We start from the raw sequence: 21,531 nt of genomic DNA, 5'->3' as shown, positions 1-21,531 counted from the left end.
TTTAACTGCCTACCCTGTGTCTAGGATTTTCTTTGCTGCTTTATTTAAATAATTATCTTAGTTAAACATCTCGCCAACCGTGGGAGGGAAGCATCTTGTTTATTCAGAGGAGTTTGCTCTGCGTCAGAGCACAAGGCGACGATGAAGCTGCCTGTATTCCAGGTTTGCTTGGCTCCAAATTCCATACTTTCAACATTTTTGTGCTTGCTGAAGGGAAATTTTCTTGGCCTGGAGATCTAAAAGAAGCAGGGACTTTTGGAAGATTTGTCTCTGAGACCCAAAATAAAAAATATGTCACCAACTTTGAGACTCCTGCTAGGAGACAGTGTCAGACGGGCACGGAGGACGAACGATGCTTTCTGTACGCACAGCGAAGCAGGCAGTGGACCTCTCCATGCGTGTCTTACAGAACCGTAGAGAAAACCCTTCAGCTGCCAACAATTTTCGTTCCAAAGCTTGGAACACCGCATGCTGTTCAGAAAACCACAAAGCTTCCAGTGGGGAAGGAGCCCTTCCTGCCACTCCACCCATCCGCTATTCAAAGAGCCTTCAAAATCTACTTCTATCTTATTTATTCACCTTTGCAAAACATAATGATTGATTTTTGGAAATAAATAAGAAAAATATTTTGCTGACCTAAAAGAACTCAGTACCTGGCCATCAGAAAACATTTTTGTTTAAACATTGACTCATGGTTAATACCTAACTGTAGTTAGGCTTCATGTGTTAAGAGCATTTGCTGCTCTTGCAGAGGATCCGGATTCAGTTCCCAGCATCTATATTGGAAGGCTCACAACCTGTAATTCCAGTTCCAGAGGATCCAGCGCCCTCTTCTGGCCTCCTAGGACACTGCATGCATGTGCTGCCAATATAGAAAAGTGGGCACACATACAGATGAGAATTTGGTTTTTTTGAAGGATGAAACTTTCAAAAGCCAGGTGTGTGATGGTGGCACACGCCGGAAATCCCAGCTACCTGGGAAGAGAATAACAAGTTCTAAGCCACCTCAGACTGCTCAGCAAGCTTCAAACTATCCAAAGGACTGGAAATATCGTCTGGATTGCAGGGTTCTTAGCCAGCATGTGTGAGGCCCTGATTTCAAGTTCCACCACCGTTAGTTAAATAAATAAGGACAGTAAATAAGTAACCATAATGACCATGTTAGTGCGGCTTCTGTTGGCAGATTGTTGAACTTGTTTTAAGCGACAAACTTTGGGGATGTCATCTGTATCGTGTCAAAGTACTCACAGAAGATTAACAGAGCCTGAGTTTATTCTGGGTTTCTGCACACATGCAAAAAAAAACACAGCCAAAAAGAGACGAAGTAAACTTTGGGACTCGTGTACACTGGTTTCTCCTGTTTTGGGACTTCCTATAAATGGGATCACACATAGGTTTTTTCCATTGCCTTCCTGGAGTTGACATAAGGCCTCCCATTCACCCCATCCATGTTTCCTACATCAGCATCCATTCATTTTGTTTTCTGAATAGTGTCCCATCTTGTAACCCTTCTACAGTTTTGAGCTTGGTTTTTATTTCAGGGACATGCACCTTTTCTTATTTTGGTTTAAACTGATGGCAATTATTTCAATTTTTAGACAAATATAGTTGTTAAGAATATTCTTGCAGAAGTTTTTTTGAGGATGCATGTTTACATTTCTCTTGAATAAAAGGCCATAGTGTGGGTAAACATTAATTTTTAAAGCAGTTGTTCCTTACACACACACACACACAATCAATATAGGGGGTATACCTTAGCTGCCATTAGATGGCACTGGTATCTTGTTTTGGTTTTATTTTGTATTTCTTTGGTAACTGTTGAATTTGCACACTTCATGATGAATCTGTAATGTGATTATTCAAACCACTGGTACCGTTTTAAAACTGGGTTTTTTTTCTTATCGACTTGCGGGTTCTCTTTTATATACCTTTATAATAGTCTACATTATATGTATGCATACTGGGAGTGGCGTGGTGTGTGTCTATGTGTAGGCTCTCTTCTCTCTTTAGGAGAATGGAAATGCGTCATTTTCTTACCCATATTTTCTACCCAAAATGATGCTCAGAGTAGGAGCTGAGTAAACACTTACTGAAATAATCAATGAAGAAATAGAAGAACCAACTGTCTTCTAGTCCTGATAATTCAGATGCAGTAATCTTAGTTTAATCATGTAGCATTATGGATGGAATTAAGAGGGAGTAAGAAGATGTGAATGCTCTCCCTGAATTATAAAGGGACCAATAGGCCCTCTAGTGCAACCCCATCTAGTACGCTGAGAGTGTCTACCGCCTCCGGGTTCTGACTAGATTTGTCTGATAGGGCATCAGAATATCCACTTTTTTTTTTTTTTTTTTTTTTTTTTTTTGGTTTTTCGAGACAGGGTTTCTCTGTAGCTTTGGTGCCCGTCCTGGAACTAGCTCTTGTAGACCAGGCTGGCCTCGAACTCACAGAGATCCACCTGCCTCTGCCTCCCGAGTGCTGGGATTAAAGGCGTGCGCCACCACCGCCCGGCCAGAATATCCACTTTTGGAGACTTAGGTAGTTAACCTGGCTGATATCCTCTCTCACTGTGGGCCTTGGGCCACATTCTTCTTGGACCCCTCAGACACATTGTTGTGCTTGTTTCTGCCAATTGCCCCACGGAAGGGGGCTCTGCCGCACTAGCAGGCTGGCTCCCCCTGGGGTGGAGGTTCCTGCTTCCCTCTAGTTTTTGAAGTGACTGATTCTAATCCAATGAGTGTGGCCTCTCATGGAGGTCTACAGTGAACACTAGCCAGCAGCACCCACATTTGGATGGCTTTTTGGCATTGACAGAACATACAAACTTCCCTATCCAGGTAAACCTGCAGACAGCTCTAGCTGTAGCCCCCTTGACTTTTTAGTGTCTAGAGGGAGATATGGAAAAGAGATGAATTGATTTGCTCTGCTCCCCAACCCATGTAGCCCAGAGTTTTCAAGGAGCTGCTAGTACTTGTTCAAAGAATGTTGATGCTTTCTTTAGTGTAGTGGGCATAAATGTACATTAGTTCATAGAGGGACAGGAAAAAATGACTCAGTGGGTAAAGTGCTTGACATGCATACTTGAGGACCAGCATTGGAATCCCCAACAGAAACATGGAAAGCTGGGTGCCCTTTGCCAAAGCTCAGGGAACATTACTGAAAAGGAGACAGAAAGGACGGAAAATCTGGAGAGTTTGGAGGAAAGATACTGTCTTCTGGACACAGCTATTGCGCTCATGAATTCATGGCAGCTCTGGTTACCTGCATAAAATGAAGACAGTCAAGATTGGGGCAGGAGGAGGGAAGGCTAATAGGGCCCAACCCCTAACTGAGGGGCTATTGGTTATTGACAGTTGCTAAAGGAAAAGAATCTGAAGGCAGCGTTTTGCATAGGAATTGCTGGCTCCCTATTAATTATAAGTGCTCAGCCAATAACAGTAGTTTAGGCTTATTACTATCTAGGTCTTACAACGTAACCCATACTTCTGTTTTTTGTTTCGTTTTGTTTTGTTTTTGAGACAGGGTTTTCTGACTCCTGAGCTCCAAGCTCAATGGGAGATCTTATCTCAAAAAATAAGAGAGGGACTGAGAATGATGGGACGATACCCAACACTGATCTCTGGCTTTCACCCATGCACACAACACACACACTCACACACTCACATACACATGTACACATACTCACATACACACATACACACACTGAAAGATAGACAGAGACAGAGGGAGAGGCAGAGAGAGACAGACACACAAAAAGAGACAGAGACATGAGAGAGACAAAGAGAAAGAGACAGGGACAGAAAGAAAGAAAAAAAAGAAAGAAAGAAAGAAAGAAAGAAAGAAAGAAAGAAAGAGAAAGAACAAAAGGAGGGAGAAAAAAGAAAGAAATAAGGAAGAAATTTTTACAATTCAGAAATTACTGCATTACAGATAAATATGGGTAGTCATAAATCTGTTGACTTGTCTATAGTTTTTTTCTCTCCTTACTATATCATTTAACCTTTTATTATCCGTTAGACATTTTACCTTCCAGTCAGAATTTACATGAAGGCCTCCTAGTCTGTTGCCCAGCTAGGCTGATGTTACTATAATACAAACGCAGGTGTGTCTGTGTGAATTGGCCTCCATGCCCCATAACTGGTTTATTTGAATTTCTCTTGGGCACTTGAGACGTTATACTGTTCACACGCTGACCCTAGGAAAGTAGAAGAAGCAGAGTTTAGTTCTTTGGAGGCGGTAGCCATTGTGCTTAAAGGCTAAACTCTTACCAGCTCACTGCCGGCTAGGCAGAGAGGAGCCATGATGGTTTGCTTTCTTTTCTTTTTGAGGCATTTCACAGGGTGATGGAAAACTCATTATGCAGCCCAACTGGCCTCAGATTCCAGGCAGCCCTCCTGCCTCAGCCTCCCAAGTATAGGGATAACAGGTGTGAGCTACCACATCTGGCCTTGGCTTTGCATAGAGTCAGGATGGGTCAAACAGCCCTCGCTAGAATTAACCTTACCACATTTGATTGTTCTGTGTTTAAGTCCACTGGATGTGGGCAGAAGATGCATTTATAGAAGCAGACATTTCCCTCCGCCTCCTGTAAAAAGTACCCGATTTTAACTGCCCTCTGCCCCCTGTAGTAGGTTCCCAATTTTAACTGCCCTCTACCTCCTATAGAAGGCACCCAATTTTAATGCATGGAATCAGAGCTATGACAAAATCATTGTCTAACTTGAGTGGCCTGAAAACAGCATGAAGGTAGTTCTAAAGGCAGAGTTTCTCTCTCAACTAGTACAATTAATGACTGCAACTCTATTTACCAGTTCTAGCTGGGGAAGTCCAGAGACATAATTCCATTAGTTATGTAGCAGATTATATTGTATTCTATGAGTCGACGCGATATTATATAGTAATTCAAAATCAATTGTTCTGTGAGAAAGATTCTCCTGCCTTATATGTAGATAAATGAGTGGGATGAAAAAAAAGTTAAAACAGTGGGGGATGAGGGCTGGACTTTTTCATAGAAACTGTTATATACCTCACCTTGGCAATTTAAAGTTAAAATGAATATATATGCTCCATGTAAAGGATATGCATTTTATTAATCAAATATTATGTTCAATCTAATCTTCTTTTGTAGGACCAGCAAAAATCCACCAACGTGGTCTACCAGGCCCATCATGTGAGCAGGAACAAAAGAGGACAGGTGGTTGGCACCAAGGGAGGATTCCGAGGATGCACCGTGTGGCTAACAGGTACACATAGACACACACACACACAGAGAGAGACAAACACACACATACACACACCACGCACGCACACATGCACATACACACACACCACACACAGACACACACAGACACACACACCACATACACTGCCCCCCCACATACACACACACATGCACTTACACACCACACACAGACACACACACCACATACACCGCCCCACACACACATACACACACACATACACACACACACTTACACACCACACACACACCACACACAGACACACACACCACATACATTGCCCCCCACACACATACACACACACATGCACATACACACATACGCACTTACACACCACACACAGACACACACACCACATACACTGCCCCCCCCACATACACACACACATGCACATTTTTCCAGGTACCTTTTTTTAAGAAAGAAGATGGATGTGTGATATGATTTCAAGGAACACGGTGTGATAGGTCACACCTAGTAGGTGTTTTCGTGGCCTAAAGGGAGTGAAGTGCTGTGTAGATGCTGGGCTGTTAGTCATCACTCTCCTGTCCAGAGCACTGGAGTCTGGTGGGCTGTGGGGAATTACCAGTTATCAGTTACCATCCTTTGGCAGCACAAGACGAGACAAGTGGATGGTGACTCCTTCTTCCGACCCTAAGGAGCTGCTCACAGTCGCCCCTACACGCATTTCCCGCCACGATAAGAGGGCTTTTCCTACTTCCACAGTGAATATTTGGCAGTCTATCGGGTTATGGATGTTTAGAGCTAGTTCTCTGATGTCTTGACGTTCTGGGGGTCTATTTTATTGACAAACAGAATCTGTGTGAGAAAGACCCCTAGAAATTTACCTCGGCTCAGGGTTGTCTTCTGCCTGTAGAAACAACTCGCTGTCATGGAGATGACCCAGTGAATGTCCCCTTTCTTGTCTTTTTCCATCCACATGTTCCAAAGCTACAGGTTAGTGACAAACTTGTGATTAGGCCTTAACTCCTGCCACCCCCTGTCTGAGTTCTTACCTGAGATAGACAGATGAGACAGCCGGGCTTCAGAAAGGGAAACCCAGGTTCACCACGTAAACAGGTTTTCTGTGAAGGAAAGCTCCCAGAAACAACAGCATGCTTATTTGGACTGCGAGACAAACATGTGTAGAGAGACACACGTGTAATTTTCTGCTCACACAGACAGGCAAAGGTCAACTCTAACAGTAGCTCGGAAGAACACGGAGCTGGAAGCCTGCCTGGCTTTCTCCTGACAATTTCTATTTGCTACTGCTTGCTTGCACTGTTTTCGGTTAGTGAGACGGGGTCTCACGGTGAAGCCCAGGCTGACCTAGAATTCACGATTCCCCTGTGAAACACACCCGGGTTTATTTGGTTTTGTTTCCTTGCTATTCTTGAATTTTTCCTGGTGCCGGTGGTTTCCTGGTTTCCTCTGCAGCTGGGATTTGCATCAAAACAACCTCATCCGTCCTCTAATGTCAAGTCAGACAATGGGCATGGAGTCCCTTGCCTATTGCTCTGCCTGCGGTGTTCCCCTAGCTCATGCTGTGAGATGCAGTTCGTAGTAACAGATGTATTCCCAAGGCTCCTCACCGGCTGCCCGCTTACCTTCCCTGGGTGTTTACTGGGGAAGCTCACTTCCGTGTTGAGAAAGACACGTGACGTTCATGTTCTTTAATGTGCACCCCTTTGAAAAGAGGAGAAAAAAATGAACTGGTAGGTAGCATGGGTGGAAATGTAAAGGATTTATTTCCTCTGACTTTTCTTCTCTGTGCTTCAGAGGTTCAAGATTGGCCTTGTAGAACAAAAGAAACCTACCACTCCAGTCCACCCATATCAGCAATGTGACTTTGCACAGGGCATTTAACCTCTCTGAGCCCTCATCTCCTGGTTGGTAGAGTGCTAATGCATGAGCATTATAGGTGGCACTAAATAAAAGAAAGAATCAATAGGCTCAACCCAGTGCTCGCCCCTTGCTAGGGCGGCAGCTCTCCAGTGTGGTACAGTGCACACACAAGGGCCTGGGCACGTGGCAGCCAGGATTAAAGGGAGGCCTTTGCTCTCCGACAGCTGAGGAAATGGGAGGGTATTTTATTATTGTGATACAAGAGAACATATCAGCGAGTCAAGGTTCCTGCTTTCTGTTACCTACAAGCTGACATGAATTCCAAGAGGAATCTATCATTGAGATCTAGTCAAAAGAGACCGCGGAGATTCTGGAGATTCCCAGGACACTATTTCTTCAATGCTCCCCTGTCAGTCAAGAGTGTGATTTTAAAATGGGACTGCAAGCCTGGGGGGTGGGGTAGTCATTTACCTCTTGGGATTCCTTCTCTCCCTCTCCTTTAAGTTTCCTTTCCTCTGAACTTTGTCCCATCATCCCTGCGACATTTTCCGCACCCTCCTTTCCCCCAGGTGCCTTCTCTGTGTTTTCTTGTCTCCTTGCCTTGTTCCCCCCCCGCCCCCCGTCTTTCTCTCCCGGTTTTTCCATTTCCACATTGAGTTCTGTGCAGTGGCAGCCTAGTGTGCTTGAAATATTCTTCATGCTCAAAGATCTTTAGGACAAGTGAGGGTGCAAGCTTTCTGGGGTACACTTAGGTCATTTGGGCCCACACCATGGTCTCCTTGCCTAGAAAATTATGGCGTGGCCTAATCATGTTTATAGTATGGTCGCTTTAGCATCTTGACTCTGTTTTCCTAAGGACATGAAGTGTCTCTAGATCAGAGTGAGCATGTGCCTAAGAGCTCAGAAACTCTTCAGCCCTGATCAGCATGAACACCTCTGTGTTTTGACAGTCGCTTTTGAAAACTCTTGCTGCCAATGGGCAGCAAATGGGTTCTAATGCCCCGTGGCTATTCAGTGGAACCCACGGGGAGATGACTTGCCAGTCTTCTGGGTACCAGTTCCCTCTCCACTAAGGGCTACTGGAAGAGATAAGTCTCCGGTGACCACAGCTTTGCTTTCTCAAGAGCATCCGGCATCTCAATTTGTAAGAACACCTTTCTAATCTAAAAAACGTCTTCAGGCAAAACAGCACATGGCCTACGCCCACAGGTCTCCCTATTTACAAACCCCGGTTGCTCTGAAAAACTTTTAGAATTTAAAATAAATGCAAGTCCTAGGGTTTTTGTACTCTTTCTGGTTTTAATGGTTTTTGCTTAAGACATGAGTATTGTTAAGAGTTTAGTTGTGAATAAGGGTGCCAAATAATGTCCTGGTTTTTCATCTTTTGAGGGACTTTGGTTTATTGAGACAAGCAGAGGCTAGCCTTGAACTCCTGATTCTCCGATCTGCACCTCACAAACACAGGGATTACAGGTTGTGCCTCCATTCCCGAGTTGATCATTTTTCATCTTAAGTATGCGTTGCCTGCTCTGAACAGGTCTCTCGGGCGCTGGGAAAACAACCATCAGTTTCGCTTTGGAAGAGTACCTCGTCTCCCACGCCATCCCGTGTTACTCCCTGGATGGGGACAATGTCCGTCACGGCCTCAACAAGAACCTGGGATTCTCTCCCGGAGACCGCGAAGAGAACATTCGCCGGATTGCGGAGGTGGCCAAGCTCTTTGCGGACGCAGGCCTGATCTGCATCACCAGCTTCATTTCCCCGTTCACAAAGGTGAGGGATTTGACCCAGAGCCAGAGGCGAGGCGACACACCCTCTCCTCCCTCGCTCCCCACCCCCCACCCCCTGCTACCCGAAAGTGGCGCTCAGCCAGCTGAGCTGGGGAGGTCTGGCTTTCACTTTCCCAGCCATTCCTCCTCCCCTCACGTGACCCCATCCCTCTATTTGCTATTGGTTACGTCAAGAGAGTTGCTTCATTGCCAGAAGCCAGTAAGTGCCCCAGTTGACAGAAAGCCTTTACGGATGACAGTCCCCAGAGACATGTGGTCAGAGTTAAAGAGTTGAGCAAGACCTCCATGGCCTGTTATTTCAGTTGTCTGAACGAGAATGTTTACTGGCCCAAACAGGGCAGCCGAGTTCAAAGCACCGGCTTTTGTGGACTTAGTGAGGACAACCCTGGTCAGGGTGTCCCTGCTCCGGTCTAAAGCTGGAAGTTTCTAGCAAAGCCTTCCTGTGTTAAGAGTGGCAGCCCTGCTAAGAGGGAGTTGTGTTCTATAGCTTCCGCGGGAAGTTCTTCAGTGTGTTTACAGAATGCTATCTCTGGGATTTCTGAAAGGACTCCTCCGGGCTCACATCTCATTTTACCTGAGATTATTAAGCCCAACAGTACACTGTGTCTTCCATTGAAAATTCTCTTCCTTTGTCTTAATCCATTTTCGCTCATAATAAAATACCAGACCTGATGAATTCACAAAGACTAAGAGGTTTATTTGGCTCATGACTTTGGAGGCTTTGGAACTCAAGAGCTGTCAGCACCTGCTGGCTTCTGATGAGAACTTCAGACTGCATTTCATGCAAGAAAGAGCAAGGATCAGGCTAATTCTGCCCCCAAACTCCCAACCCCAGTTATTTTGCTAATGTATCCCCAGACTAGCCTCCTTTCTAATTCTTTTTTTTCTCATCCTTTTTTTTAATTTATTAGATTTTTTTTAAAAAAATTCCAATCCAAGTTCCCACTCCCTTCCCTCCTCCCATTCCCTCCACACACCACCCCACCCCACCCCATCCACTCCTCAGAGAGGATAAGGCACATTGCTTTGGGGAAGATCCAAGGCCCTCCCTACTATATCTAGGCTGAGCATGGTACCCATTCAAAGACAATAGGATCCCAAAAAGCCAGTACATGCAGTAGGGATAAATCCTAGTGCCACTGCCAGTGGCCCCGCAGTCTGCCCCAGCCATGCAACTCTCAACCCCATTCAGGGGACTAGTTGGTTCCTTCCCTGTCCGGCTGGACTCCTTTCTAATTCTTTTGCCTCAGTCTCCCAAGTGCTGGGATTAAAGTTGTGCCTGTGCCCCCCCGTATCCCACTGCTTGCTTTTGGGGGGAAGGGGAGAGGGTCTCTTGTAGCCCAGGCTTGACCTTGAACTCACTTCATATCCAAGTCTATTCTTGAACCTCTTGATCCTTCTGCTTCTTCTCCGCTAACGCTGGGACTATGAGCATGCCCCTCCACTCCTGGCTCTCTTTTCACAGTTTTAATCACGTTCTGTTTCAGGATCGCGAGAATGCCCGCAAAATCCACGAATTAGCAGGACTTCCATTTTTTGAGATCTTTGTAGACGCGCCACTCAACATCTGCGAGAGCCGGGATGTGAAGGGACTTTACAAACGGGCTCGAGCTGGAGAGATTAAAGGTGCACACAGTAGCCCCAGCCCCTTGGACAGCTTCTTACCCTGCCAGTCTTCTTGAATCTGGCCTTGGTTATCTGACTGTAGCTACGGACCCTGTACCCCAACTGCAGAAAGCACACACAGGACAGTGTGGTGTGTTCAGAGTGTCCATGGGCTTACTAAAATGTGGGGGTTTATCTTTGAAGAACCGTCAGCTCAGGCAGATGGAGTGAAGTCCAGAGAAAGAATGCGCATGCAACCCAGACTGGATTTAGAAATTGGTCTCATTGAAGAGGAGTCCTTGCTTTCCTTCTGCATTTCCATCAGCAACAGAAGGTTTGGTTTCTGCCAGATAGCATGGCAAGTTTGAGACTCTCTACACTGAAAATACAGCTGTATACTTTCTTAGCTATAGCAAGAGGTCAAGAATGGCAGTTTGAACCTTTCAGTCACAAATCACATTTTCCGTTTAACTTATTATTACTGCATGCATTATGTCTCATTGATTGATAACATTCTTCCATGGGCACAGATATAATTGAGATCTTATGCCCTGCAGGGTTTACAGGCATCGATTCTGATTACGAGAAACCTGAAACTCCAGAGTGTGTGCTGAAGACCAACTTGTCTTCAGTTAGTGACTGTGTGCAGCAGGTGGTGGAGCTTCTGCAAGAGCAGGTAGGTAGGTGTGTGTGTGTGTGTGTGTGTGTGCACTCGTGTTTCTGTATGTATGTGCATGTGTACGTGTGTGTGCATATGTGTGTATATGTGTGTGTGCGCGTGTGTGTATGTGTGCGTGTGTATGCATGTGTGCATATGTGTGTGCATGTGTGTATGTGTGCGTGTGTGTATGTGTGAGCATGTGTGTGTGCATGTGCATGTGTGTGTGCATGTGCGTGTGTGTTTTGAAAGATAACCTGAGTTTATTTATGAAAACCCTTCCCATACCATTAACTATTGTAACTATTGCAACTCCATTGCATCACAGAACATTGTACCCCACACCACCATCAAGGGCATCCATGAACTCTTTGTGCCAGAAAACAAGATTGATCAGGTCCGAGCAGAGGCCGAGACTCTCCCGGCGTTATCAATTACCAAGGTAAGAGAGTCCCTGGCCAGAGGGACTCAGGGTTAGTATCTGACCTTATAAACTATCATACAACTCCTCTCTAAAGCTACCTTTATTTATGTGCTTGGTGTGTGTGTGTGTGCGCGCGCGCGTGTATGTCAGGTTGCATGGGTAGAGTCAGAGGGCAAAAAGCAGGAGCCAGATTTCTCCTTCCTTCCACCATGTTTGAGGATCAAACTCAAGTTAGCATGCTTGGTGGCAAGCCCTTTAACCCACCGAGCCATGCTGCAGGCCCTACCATTTCTTTGGACCGTAAGAAATCCCCAGCAAAGGTGAGTCTATGAAGACACCCTCATCCTCTCACCTACTGGCTTAGGAAACTTCTAACAAAGGTCAGGGAGAGAAGCTGACTAGGAAAGCAGCAGCCAGATTTGCATAGGACAATTTTCATGGCTCCCCTATACCTCAATAGAGTTTTGCAGGTGGCCAAGAAGATGAGTGGAACATAGCCCTCATCCTCCAATCAGCTGCAAGTGCCTGTGGGTTCCAACTACACAACTGATCCTAACCGGGGAGGGAAGGAGGAGCCAGAACTCAAAAGGTTTCCATAGCATGATAGCAATGTCAGCCTTTACCATAGACTCAATGACTTGCTCAATTCAGTCAGTTGGCCAGCAAGTACCTCTCATGAAAAAGCCCAACAAACCTTCATTGTATGTGTGTGTGTATGTGTGCATGCGCACGTGCACGGGAGGGGGTCAGTGAATTTTAAATTATGCATTAAAAATTGAATTTTAAAATTTTAATTAAAATGAAAACTCTTTAATTTTAATTCTGTTGCACACTTACAGCTGAAAGTCTTTAATCTCAATTTGGAATCCTATGGTCACCCTTTTATAGGAACATTCTAGACTGACCCATAGCTGGCCCTTGAAACAGAAGTCCATAGAGTTTAAGTGAGAATGGCTAAAACATGGAAGGGTCTTCCCGCGCCCTCCTGCCAGCTGAACAGGGAGACGTACCTGGGGCCTGAGAAAGAGAGGTGATGGACACGCCACCTTGTTCCTTGTGTTTTCCAGCTGGATCTGCAGTGGGTGCAGATTCTGAGTGAAGGCTGGGCCACGCCCCTCAAAGGTTTTATGCGGGAGAAGCAGTACCTGCAAATTATACACTTCGACACTCTACTGGACGGTATGTTTTCTGTTGCTTCTTACTGCTTATTGAAGAAAAATCCCTCTCTTACAAGTCTGCACACGGACAGGCCTGTTAGCCCCTGGTTTGTAGATACTATTGCGACAATATTTAGACTGTTTACAGAGTGTCCCTTCTACTATGTCTGCTTCCATTTTTAGGATTTTTTTTTCATTCTCTAAAGATTTATTATTTAAAGCCAAGTTGCCCAGAAATGAAGGCTTTACTCATACACAAAAGCTAAGGAAAGGTTCCAACTCTGAGCCCCCACCCCCGTCATTCGTTGCTGGGTCTGGTTGTCAGAGGCTCCATTAGAGGGCATCCAGGAGTAGCCCATCCCAGTTTACTGATTCACAGTGACCACCTTTCCTCCACATTGCTCCCACCACATGGTGTCACAGTGCCTGTCGCCTTGATGTCTGCGGAGTCGTCGGTGCCCCAGCCCTCACCTGGCAGACATGCACCTTGACAAGGGAATGTGTGTGACCTTTAAGCCAAAGGCTAATGGCTTCTGAAAAACTAGTCTGTTCCAGGACAGAAGCAAGGGCCTGCTGTCCAGAACCCCAGGCTGTTCTCTAAGAATGTCCTTCCTGGAATCCCCTGAGATCCTCAGACATGGCTTCCCTGTTTCATGGGGAAATGACGGCCAGCTAGGGAAGAGGTGTTGACAGAATCACACCGATTGTCTAAGCCTGGGCAAAGCTTCAGGCCTATGGGGAAGAAAGAGCCAAATCAGATATGCAGTCTTTGGAAAGATACTCTGGGGCTTATGCTGCTGCCTAGGGAATGGCCTGGAAACAGAATTCTTAGATTGTCTCTAACACAGTCATTCCTCTGCTGTAACTGCGCATGTCCCACGGCCTGAAGCCTTGGTTTCTCAATATTAACAAGCTACAAAGCACACTTGAAGTCTAGCTTGCTGTGGCAGGTACTGTGTCATTTGATTTCTATAAAATCCCTGGAAATTACCCACTTCTCAGATGAGGAACACTGAGCTCAGGATAAATGGCTTGCTCACATTCACACTGCTTAAAAGTAAGACCCCAAGACCAGATTCTGCTGCCCCTTCTACTTCAGTCGGCTCTCCTGATGGCCTTCCCAATGGACTGCAGAAGGCCAGGATGCCTAACCAAGGAAATGAGACACGCATCTTGACATCTTAATTTTGACACATGCCCGCGCACAGCTGTATCAAGGACATGTGACTGGATTTGGCAGCCAGCCATATCCAAGAAGTTGGTGAGGTGTGAGCATCCAGGCTGGAGATGTGATCGTGGGACAAGGGACCACACGGAAAGAAGAGGGCTCAGTCCAAAGAGCGTCTTGTATGAGAATTTCTCCATATAGAAAGATGCCTGAGTGGTAGACAGGGCTGCTGGGGTCAATGCCAGTGGAAGTGAAGGGTCCTTAGCCTGAGATCCAGGCCTGCAGGGTGGCGGAGCAAAGGTCATCTCATGTCTTGTTTAGAGAAAGGAGTGAAAGGAAATGCTCCTGCTCTGAGCTCGTGGCTTTTGCTGGAGCCTTCAGAGCATCTGCGACTCCAAAAATGAGCAGACAGTCTGAGCAAAGATACAGACAGTCTGGGTGACTTAGAAAATAGCTCTCTGCTTTTTCTTTCCCATCATTTCCATTTTATTTCATTTCTGTTTCCTTTAAGCCCCCCAGCCTGACCACTTTCCTTTCCTGCTCGAGTCCCCTAGCTCCAAGCCCCTGCCTGCTTTTGCAACCCCAGTTCTTTCCAAAACCTAAACCCCAGTGTTTGTCGGAGTTCCTGGGGTGTGTTTTCTGTGTCCTACATCAGGTCCACAACTCCAGGCTACTTGCCGTGTGGATCTCTGCACTCACAGCCATTCAGACACCGAAGTTCTTAGCACCAGTGCTCGTGATAGGAAAACGTTCACTCTCTCTGTGCTAACTTCGCATGCAGACTCCCTAGGAGGTTGCTTATGCCTTACATAAGTACTCTGGTAACCCACACAGATCGCTCTATCCCAAGGCTCCAGTGTGGCTATCTTAGTAAGGGTTCAAGACTGGAAGTTTGAGCCCTGGAAGCATATTGGCTTCCTCTAGCTGCTGTGGACAGAGAGGTCCTGAAGAGAGAGTGAGCTCATGGGGCAGACAGGACAGCTTCTCTGAGGCCTATGGCAGAAATGGCTTTTTACCACATCGTTTTAAGCCAAAGCAGTTTGAGTTTCCCAGGCTGCAGCATCTGAAGGAGGCCACTTGAGCCTTTACGCGTCCCATGTCATAGTCTCCTTGAAGTATATGCCTGGCGTGATGCACTGAGAAAACAGTTAAGCTCCAGAACGTTTCTATATATTATATATTATTTTTATATTATAAATTCACATATAATATATATGTTATTATGTTATATATTATATATAATATATGTATAAATCAGAAGATGTAGCAAGATATCTCACCCTGCCTCCTATAAAGTATTTTGTTAACCTTAATTTTCTGAAAGGTTCACATTTTACCCTGAGTGTAAAAATATAATCAGTCTGTTTAGGACAAAATCAAAACTGAACAATGCCCCAAATCAACCATGTGTTCGTGTTTGTGGCGTTTATGAGTTACTGCTCCCACAGCAGTGTCTTCTTCTGTCGCCTGTCTCTCCCTGGAAATGCAGTTTCAGGGCTGTCACAGGGCCTCCCAGCGTAAATGTCACTGGTGTTGGCCGATAGCTGCTGAGCGGGATGAGGACAACGCCATTATTTAAAATCCCAGGCAGGGATAAGGGTTTCCACATACATCTGAAGTAGGATACCCCATTTAACCCGCATGAAGATGTTTGGTCTTTGGGAGATGGTAAATGTTAGAAAGGGCAGAAACCTCACTTGACTTTGCATTCAAATCTGGGATCTGATGACTCCAACCCTGTGTTTATTTTCCGAGGCTCACCAGTGGGTCCTTTAGGCATCTGGGTTTCCACACTCGAGGACCTGTTTGTGCCTTCACTCTCCCAAAGTCCGGTTTGGAAACCATTTGGCAGTCTTCCCGAAATAAAAAGAGCAACTAACATGTCTTATAATTATTTCAAGTAGATAATCCTTTTGAATAATGTTTTTAGAGTGCATTGGACAATATTCCACAAAAGTGATATTGCCATATGTTTGGTGTCATGTGCCTGTTCTTAAAAATTGCATAAGAAGGAGCTGAGAATATTTGCATGTTGCATATGTGAAGTGCGTAACAGAAATGTGTTCCTTGATATTGTTGCTTCAAGATTCTCGTGGTGGCGACCTGAAAACATGTTTCTTATGTTTGTATTTCCCTAGGCATGACCCACCGTGGTATGTACTTCACCCTCCGAGTAGTTAAATTATTATAATTAGATATGTTACCTTAATTTTTTAAAAAAATTATTAAGGATTTAATTTTTAAAAATCTAAATTAACCAGTTGGGATTGTTCAGTTCATAATCCAACCAGCTATAGTAAAATGATACCACACTGTTCTGTTTATTCAAGTACAAGCGACAGAAAATTTCTGTTTCCGATGGAACTATCACTCATAACATCGAGTTTGGCTAACACAAGCAAACTCTGTTTCTAAATTATCACTGCACATTTTGTTCCTGAGTTCTTTTAAATTTACGATTGTCTAATGACTTCTGTCCCCTTTTAGTTTCAGAAATTTGAAATTAAATTTTTCTGTCATACTTACAAAACATTTTTAGTCAATGAAGAAATTCACTTCAGATTCGATTTAAAATAAATACATCTGGTTGGACTGTGTACGATCATTCCTTGTTTGTTTGCAATGTATGATTATGCATGGACTTAATTGCAAGCTATCATAATTGATAGTTACAGAAGCGAAAATAAATATACTCTTACCTGAGACTATAAATTTCCACATTGTACGAGAATGAAGTAAAATTCCAAACATATCACTTATCATGAATATTATTTTTATCACTTTTTCCTTTAAAAGGCCTAATTATATAATAATGTTAATTTCAATTTTTTTGGAACGAAGAAGTTTATGCAACCAATAAGCAGATCTACAATGCTAAAGAGAAAAGGACTGACAATTGTTTAAAGCAAAAGAAAAAGTATTCAATTAGATAGGAAATTATCTGTTGAATGTCCTATGGTTAAAAACAACAATAACCTTCCTAAATTAGATAAAGCATAATAAAATAATGCAGCTCTCTGCAGAGCTGAAGCACACCAAGGGAAAGGCCACAGAGGATGTTCGGCATGGCTCAACTGTCGGAAATGCTTATGTATCAAAAAACTAGAGGGGCTGGAGAGACGGCTCAGTGGTTAAGGGCACTTAATGCTCTTGCAGAGGATCTGGGGTTAATAGCACCCACATGGAAGCTAACAACCAACTCTAACTCCAGTTCTGGAGCACCTGGCACCCTCATCTGGTGCCCTTGAGCACTGCACACATGGTACAAAGATATACATGCAGGCAGAGCACCCATACGTATAAAATTATTATTTTTTGTAGAGAAGGGGCTGTCGACATAACTCAGTAGTTAAGGGCATGTGCTGCTCTTGCAGAGAGTGGGGGTTTGATTCCAGCACCCATATTGAGAGGTTCACAATCACGTCAACTCCAGCTCCTGGGGATCCCAGTGCCTGTTGCTACCATGGACACTTGCATTCACCTGCCCATACCAACATAGATATACATAATTTTTCTTTTTTTCTTTTCTTTTCTTTTTTTTTTCTTTTTTTCTTTTTTTTTTTTTTTTTTTTTTTTTTTTTTTTTTTTTGGTTTTTCGAGACAGGGTTTCTCTGTAGCTTTGGTGCCGTCCCGGAATAGGCTGGCCTCGAACTCCCAGAGATCCGCCTGCCTCTGCCTCCCAAGTGCTGGGATTAAAGGCATGCGCCACCAATGCCCGGCTAGATATACATAATTTTAAAATAAAAATAAATCTTCTAAAGCAAAGTAGAGAAAAGGGTTGGAACTGTAGTTAAGGGGTAGAACATTTGCCTATAATGCATGAAGCCATGAGTTCAAACTCTACTACTGCCAAAACAAAAAACAAAAAACAAGAGTATAGACAGATAGTAGGGAACCAAATTAAGCAAGCCCATCCCATGAAAAGTTGCGGTCTCAGGCACTTGGGAACAGTGGTTATTATTCCTTAGCAGGACTCCTGCCTTGTGGTCCCATAGGCGAGTTCTTTATCCTGCATCACAGCGAATGTTCATTAGAGCAGCGTCTGCAGCTGGAAACAAAGTGTCCTTGGGCTATCAGTGTTGCCAGCAGGCTGCAGACTGGGCTAGGCTTCCTGACAACTCCCTCTGACCTTTGCTTTGCAGTTTGCTTTATTTCGGTTTCTTCAAGTCTCTGTCAGCAGAACTGAGCATTGCTCGGCTTACAGCTTCTCAGCAGTGGAGTGGTCAGTACCCAACCCACAGAGAGCACGGTTTCTCTTTAGAACCGGAGCATCCCTGAATGTGTTTCTCTTGGCGAACCTACCCTTTCCTGGGAGATTCAGCTGTGGTTCATCACAGACTTCTATTCATACCGCATTTACAGAATGTGTTTCCCCAGAAACCTGGGGAGGTGCACACTGCTAACTCGTCTTTCAAGAGCTCCCCACTTTGAGTCTGAGGTTTTCGGCAAAGGAGCTAGGTGCTCTGGCTTCTGGTGAACTTTGAAACAGAGTTACTTTAACAACAAAATCTTCCTGCCAGCCACTTAATTCGAAGTCTTTAAAGGTGTCTACTATACACTGCAGACTTTTATGGCAGACTGGATGTCTTTATTGCTGGCAGTTGCTGTCTGATCCGTGACATTCTTTACTAACTGAGAGGGCTGAAGAGGACAAAGTGGCAGGCCAGCAACTGGGCTCTTAGCTGTTGGGGAGTTTTACATCCCGCAGGAACACGACTCAGATCTTCACAGGTCAGAAGCAATCTAAGTGGGCTTGACAGTTCAGGACTCTGTTGACTTACATTTTCTCACACCCACAACTAAAGTCAGAGTATTCTTTGCCCCTGGAGGATCTCCCCTTTGATCTTCCCTTCATTCTCTCCTAAACTCCATCCGAACACTGTGTTTCCTAAATCACAGCCCTCAGGCTTCAACTCTGAGTCCAGCTGAGAAGGGCAGACTAGTTAGAACTTGGAGCATGCTTACAAAAGGAAATGAAAGGGGCCATAGCTTTAATTTTTTTCACATTGTCTGGCATCATTAAGAAAGGAGAGACTGTTTTTATGCTTTTAAGCTTCAAACTGGAAAGCAACTACCTCTTTTTAACTGTTTTATCTAAAAATTCTTTAAAATGTTCATATTTTGGGGGGGATGGTGGGTGGGTCATCAGAGACCCAGGGAGAGCCTCAGCCCAGGCTAGCCTCAAACTCACTATTACAGTACAGGATGCCACTGAAGTCATGAACATCCTATCTCTGCCTCCCAAGTTCTGGGATGGCAGGCATGGTTACTATACCTGACTACTGTCATATTAAAATAGCAGCAAACCCTTCATTGGGCCTGGTGGCACAGCCTGTGGTTCCAGGGTTTGGAAGCTCTATCAGCAGCACAAGGTCATCCTCACCCGTCAGTTCTAAAGCAGCCTGGGCTGCGAGGGACTCCATCTCAGAGACAAAATAACAACAAAATAAACCCCACCATGGCTAAAGCCTCTTATTCTCTCCCACACACATAGACATTGTTGGAGATATACTTCAGTGGTACCCTGCTTGCCTAGCATGTAAAAGGCCTTGTGTTAAATCTTCAACATCACTAAAATGAATGCACGCATACAAGCACAGACACATACACACACATATAACCTTCATCAGGAAACATGTGAGATACCTGTGGGAGTTTTGATCTCTATAGTGAGATACTTCTATAAATTTGTATTTTTAAATTTATTTTAAATGACTTGTCTCTGTGTGTGTATGCACATGAGTACGGGGGCCCACAGATGCCAAAGGTCGCTCTCTGATCCCCTGGAGCTGGAGTTACAAGTGGTTGTGAGCTGCCTGACGTGGGTCTTCTGCAGGAGCGGATGTACTCCTAATTGTCGAGGCATTTCTGCAACACACTACATTTTTTTAAATGTATCTTCTTGTGTGCGTGTGCATGCATGTATGAGTGTGTGTGCTGTTTTTCCTTGGCTCATGTAATTATGGAACCTAGCAAGTTCAAAATCTAAAAGGTCAGCCTGCAGGCTGGAGACTCGGAGGGAGAGGTGCAGCTTCAGCCCAGTCTTTCTGCTACCTGAATTGCCTCTTCTGGGAAAAATGGGTCTCTTTTCCACACACCTTTCATTGATTGGATAAGACCCACTCACTTTATGGAGAATGGTTTTCTTTATCCAGGACCTGCTGATTTTTTTTTTTTTTTTCGAGACAGGGTTCCTCTGTAGCTTTGGAACCTGTCCTGGAAATAGCTCTTGTAGACCAGGTTGGCCTTGAACTCGCAGAGATCCACCTGCCTCTGCCTCCCAAGTGCTGGGATTAAAGTCGTGCACCACCACTGATGGCCAAGACCTGCTAATTAAAATGTCAGTCTCATCTAAAAGTAAAATTCACAGAAACACTGAGAATATTTGTTCAAATGTCTGGGTACCATGGACCAGCCACGTCAACACATAAAGTTAACTGCCAGTTCCTGTATCTGGTGTTTCTCTTCTTCTGTCCAAGCTGCTGACTTGTTATGAAGATGTAGCTTCTCTGAACAGCCAATCTTGTATCCTCTGTGTCACATACAGAGGAATTAGGGCAGCCAGCTTTCTCAAAATTTCTTTTAGTGTCTCAGTAGAGACGAGATGGTTTTGGTCTCTAGAGAAAGTGCACGTTTAGTAATGTTTAATTAGTGGCTTTGTATCATCTTTCACTTCCACGTTCCTTTTAAAGATTTACATATTTTTATTACATATAATAATGTTTTGACTGCATGTATGCCTGTGTACCACATCCATGCAGTGCCTACAGATGCCACATGAGGGCGCCTGATTCTCTGGAACTGGAGTTACAGCTGTTGTGTAGGTGCTGAAAACCAAATCCGTGCTCTTAACCATAAAGCATCTCTCCAGGCCCTTCGCCCATGTGTTATGAGTCATGGTTTTAATTGTAGGGGAGTCAGCAAGACTGTGATTCCCAGACAAGTGGAATGAACAGTCTCTTTAAACATTTGAAGACAGAGTTGTATCTGGACCAGCATGACCATCAAGGGGTTGCTTGTCTGGGGTGTGAGCTCTGTGGGGCTGCTGCTGTTGTTGTTTTGTATTTCACCTTTCTTTTCAGTTCATTTACATTGGTAATGCCCAACACTGACAAAGGTTCATTTCCAAGAACAAGAAGAGCTTTCAGGTTGACCAATCTTTATTTGGTTTTTAAAGACTTTGGGCTGGAGAGATGGCTCAGTGGTATAAGAATATTTGCTGCTCTTCCAGAGGACCCAAGTTCAGGCCCAAGCATCCATGTTAGGAGGCTCCCAATTATCTAAAACTCTAGCTTCAGAGGTCAGAGGATCTGAAGTCTATGGGTGTACCCATATGCACGTGCCCACACAGACACAGACACATACCCACACACACACACACACTAAATAACTTTAAAACAACATCAACAACAAAAGACTTTACTCCTCACAGTGCACTAGGGTCAGGACCAAGGTTTTAAGAAGGCGAGCCATATCTCTGTCCTGCTCCCAAAGCCAGGGAACTTACTGAGGCAACCTACCTCAGGGACTGGTCAAGGAGTTCCCATCACAGGCTTAGGGAAAGCAGAGGAGCAGCATGTCTGTGCTGGGCTTGGAGCCTGATGGCCCAGCACAGGCTTTGGAAGGAGGACTGAGCACATGTTAGC

General features: G+C 44.7%; 1 protein-coding gene across 1 annotated transcript in view; it reads left to right on the top strand.

Moving 5' to 3' along the window:
* The window catches only part of Papss2 (3'-phosphoadenosine 5'-phosphosulfate synthase 2), a 68,900-nt gene that overhangs the window by 32,028 nt on the left and 15,341 nt on the right, over window positions 1-21,531 (top strand). Inside the window, exons 2-7 of the mRNA XM_057779525.1 lie at window positions 5,130-5,244; window positions 8,621-8,856; window positions 10,361-10,499; window positions 11,036-11,154; window positions 11,465-11,578; window positions 12,628-12,739. Of these exons, the coding sequence (XP_057635508.1) occupies window positions 5,130-5,244; window positions 8,621-8,856; window positions 10,361-10,499; window positions 11,036-11,154; window positions 11,465-11,578; window positions 12,628-12,739 (835 nt within the window). The remainder of the gene's footprint in view (window positions 1-5,129; window positions 5,245-8,620; window positions 8,857-10,360; window positions 10,500-11,035; window positions 11,155-11,464; window positions 11,579-12,627; window positions 12,740-21,531) is intronic.

Source organism: Chionomys nivalis, chromosome 8, assembly GCF_950005125.1.
Source record: "Chionomys nivalis chromosome 8, mChiNiv1.1, whole genome shotgun sequence".
Classification (NCBI taxonomy): domain Eukaryota; kingdom Metazoa; phylum Chordata; class Mammalia; order Rodentia; family Cricetidae; genus Chionomys; species Chionomys nivalis.
Note: the sequence above shows the minus strand (reverse complement) of the source record. Positions and strands in the feature narration are given on the sequence as shown.